This window comes from Herpailurus yagouaroundi, unplaced genomic scaffold (genome assembly GCF_014898765.1).
Source record: "Herpailurus yagouaroundi ecotype Mexico unplaced genomic scaffold, PumYag 330, whole genome shotgun sequence".
In the NCBI taxonomy this organism is placed as follows: domain Eukaryota; kingdom Metazoa; phylum Chordata; class Mammalia; order Carnivora; family Felidae; genus Herpailurus; species Herpailurus yagouaroundi.
Genome location: NW_024412547.1, coordinates 23,994 through 27,934, shown reverse-complemented (window position 1 = coordinate 27,934; position 3,941 = coordinate 23,994). Strand labels below are relative to the sequence as shown.

At 43.4% G+C, this 3,941-nt stretch overlaps 1 protein-coding gene across 1 annotated transcript; it reads left to right on the top strand.

The window, feature by feature from the left end:
- Positions 1 to 6: 6 nt before the first annotated feature.
- LOC121021856 (zinc finger protein 658B-like) lies at positions 7 to 3,347 on the top strand. Its single transcript, XM_040462539.1, has one exon. It carries the CDS (start codon positions 373 to 375, stop codon positions 2,029 to 2,031), a length of 1,659 nt encoding a protein of 552 aa, XP_040318473.1. The 5' UTR covers positions 7 to 372; the 3' UTR covers positions 2,032 to 3,347.
- The last annotated feature ends 594 nt before the right edge of the window (positions 3,348 to 3,941 follow it).

The following is a 3,941-nucleotide window of genomic DNA, read 5'->3' as shown; positions in this document are numbered from 1 at the left end:
TGTTTTGTGTGCAGTGAATGTGGGAAAACATTCAGGTACAAATCTTTATTGACTATCCACCAGAGATTCCATACTGCAGAAGGACATCAGGAGTTTGGCAAAGGTAGAAAATCCATTAGGCAAAGGTCTGTCCTTAGTCAAAATGGAAGGGCTCACACTGGGTCCAGGCAGTACACCTGCAGCAAATGTGGGAAATCCATAAGCCACAAATCTGTGCTTATTCATCCCCAGAGAGGGCACAGTGGAGAAAATGTTTATGTTTGCAGTGGATGTTCAAAATCTTTTAGCCATAGTTCAGTTTTAATTAGTCACAGGGTTCAACCTAGAAAAAGGCCTTATAAGTGTGGTGACTGTGGAAAATGTTTTACCTCTATGTCTATTCTCAGTTATCATCAGAGAACTCACCGAGGGGAAAAACCTTATCAGTGCATGGAATGTGGGAAGTCTTATATCTCCAGTACTGGCCTCCGTTATCATCGCAGGGTTCACACTAGAGAAAGGCCTTATAAGTGCCATGAATGTGGCAAATCTTTTTTCTCTACTTCTGACCTCCATTATCATCACAGAGGTCACAGTACAGAAAAGCCTTATCAGTGCAATGTATGTGGCAAGTCCTTTCTCCGAAGAAACGTCCTCAATGCACACATAAAGATTCACTCAAGTGAAAGGCCTTATAAGTGTAATGAATGTGGGAAATCTTTTAAGTGTAAGGCGACATTCATTAAACACCAGAGAGTTCACACAGGAGAAAGACCTTATGAATGCAGTGATTGTGGAAAATCATTTAGTACAAGTTCTGTCCTTCGTTCTCACCAGAGAATTCACACTGGGGAAAGGCCATATGAATGTAGGGAATGTGGGAAATCTTTTACCACTAGTTTTGTCCTCCATAATCACCAGAGAGTTCACACTGGAGAGAGGCCTTATGAATGCAGTGAATGCGGCAAATCTTTTACTGCTAGTTCTGCCCTCCACTATCACCAGAGAGTTCACACTGGAGAGAAGCCTTATGAGTGTAGTGAATGTGGCAAATCTTTTACCACTAGTTCTGCCCTTCAGTGTCATCAGAGAGTTCACACTGGAGAAAGGCCTTATGAGTGCAGTGAATGTGGGAAATCTTTTACCACTAGTTCTGTCCTCCATGAACACCGGAGAGTTCACACTGGAGAAAGGCCTTATGAGTGCAGTAAATGTGGGAAATCATTTACTGCCACCTCTGCCCTCCGTTATCACCAGAGAGTTCACACTACAGAGAGGCCTTACGAGTGCAGTGAATGTGGCAAATCTTTTTTCTCTGGGTCTGATCTCCAGTGTCACCAGAGACTTCACACTGGAGAAAGGCCTTATAAATGCAGTGAATGTGGCAAATCCTTTCTCCGAAGAAATAGCCTCAATGTACACATAAAACTTCACTCAGGTGAAAGGCCTTATAAATGTAATGAATGTGGGAAATCTCTGAACTATAAGTCGACATTCATTCAACACCAGAGAATTCACACCGGAGAAAAGCCTTACCTATGCAATGAATGTGGAATGTCTTTTAGTCATAGTCGTGCCCTACGGATTCATCGTCACTGTCACCTTGAAAGAAGTCCTTATGAGTGTAGTCAGTGTGGGAAATCTTTTACTTCTAATTCTTCCTTCATGTCACACCAGAGAATTCACACTGGAGAAAAGCCTTACGAGTGCAGTGAATGTGGGAAGGCTTTCACTGCTCGTTCTCTTCTCCGTTCTCACCAGATTGTTCATACTGAAGAAAAGCCTTATGAATGCAGTGAATGTGGCAAGTCCTTTCCCCGAAAAACTACGCTCAATGCACACATAAAGGTTCACTCAGCTGAACGGCCTTATAAGTGTAATGAATGTGGGAAATCATTGAAGTATAGATCGACATTCATAAAACACCAGAGAATTCACACAGGAGAAAGGCCTTATGAGTGCAGTGAATGTGGGAAGGCTTTTATCAGTCATCCAGCTCTTATTTATCACCGCAAGAGTGCACACAGGAGAAAGGCCTTAGGAGTGCTCTGAATCTGGAAAATCTTTCAGCTAAATCTCCACACTTACTCACCATGAGAAACTACACGGTAGAAAATGTCTTTATTGGTGACATGATGACCTGAATGCTCATGTTCACTAAAATTTCTATGTTGAATACCCATTCTGATGGGATAGTATTAACAGGTGATATCTTTGGGAGGTATTTCAGTTGAGAATGGTCAGGAGTGTGGAACACTCATGAGTGGGGTTAATATCATAATATCTCTAAAGCAAGTTTCCTTCCCCTATCAGTCATGTGAGGACCCTTGAGAAGATGATCTACAAATCAGGATGCTGGTGCACCAGTCACAGAACCAGGCCATATGCGGAATGGTAGGTCAGATATACAGCCTCCACAACTGGGAAACTTCTTGTTTGTTTACAAGCCCCCTCCTTTGTGATACTTTGTTAGAGCAGCCTGAGCTGAGACAAATGTGAAGAATATGGGTAATCTTTTGACCAAAGATAGAGTTTTGAAATCCGAATTCACCTTGGAGCAGGGCCTCATGGGTGAGGTACATGACCATTCCTTTAGTCCAGTGATCTGTCTTCATTCCACGCTCAGAGGTCACACTGCAGAAAGACTTCAGAGTAGCAGAGAAGGTGATCTTTCCTTGCTTCGTGTAATCACAGTGGAGGAGAACCGTTTGCGAGGCAGACACCTACCTGAGTTGAACTTTGTTCACCTGAATGTCCAGAGGGGAGTGACTTACCATAATTTGAAGCTATTTCAGAAAAATACAGAAGCTGCGTTGTGCTTTTGCTGTGTTTGGAGTCATTGCTCAATTGAGATCACTGCCAGTTTCTGTAGCAAAAGTCACTTCACCCCTGCCACTTGCCAGGTTCCCATCATGTGTATCAGCCACCACCCACCGTGCTCAAGCATGCTGACCTCTGCGCTTTGTCATTGGCGACGGACATTGTGGGTAATTGGAACTCCTTGTTCCCTTCTAAGTCTGGACGTGGATGTGACCCAGTGTTGACCATCCTACCTGAACTGAGTTTCGGGTGGTGTCTTGCAGAGAGGCTGAGTCTCTTAGGACGTTGTTGGTCTCCTGATGTTTGTGATCAATGTGTGCAGCACCCAAGTCACCAGCACAGGAATTTGGTGCCCTGTTTTGCTCTGGTTTATGCATTAATAAATGCCTTTTTTGTTTAGTTACCTTTAACCTTATGTGTTGTATTCACTCAAAGGGGTTGTTTGAGAGCAGAATTGGCGTCTGCCGGCATGAAGAAGTGAACAGATTTCATTGCATCCCAAACTTACTGTGTCTTGGATGATTGTAAATAAAAAAATAACTACGACACATACTGTGCAGCTTGGATGTGAATTTGCATTGTGACCCAACACCTTTGTTGTGGGCTGAATCGTGTACCCCAAATTCCTATGTTTAAGTTGTGACCCCCAGTATGTCAGAATGTGACTGTAGTTAGACATAGCAGGTTTCATGAGAATGAAGTTGAAGTTTAATGAGAATGAGGTTATTAGGATGGAGTCTTAGTACTCTTAGTATGACTTGTGTCCTTAGAAAAAAAGGAGCTGAGAATAGTGGTACAGAATGATGACCGTTTGAAGACCAAGAAATCCCCATCTCTAAGCCAAGGAGAGAGGCCTCAGCAGAAACTGACCCTGCTGATACCTTATGTCCAATTTCTAGACTCCAGATTTGTGTGGAAGTAAATATCTGTTGTCTAATCACCTCGTGTGTCGGACACCGTTATGGCAGTTCTGGATAATACAGCCCCCTGTGTTGTATATCTGGCTTCTGTGGTGGAAGCCGGCAATTTTCCTGTGCTCAGAGGTCATCCTGAAGAGGGAGCATCTCCAGTGGTTAGGAAACCATCTCCAGTGGTTAGGAAACCATCTCCAGCGGTTGTGGAGACGACATGAATATTTTGCT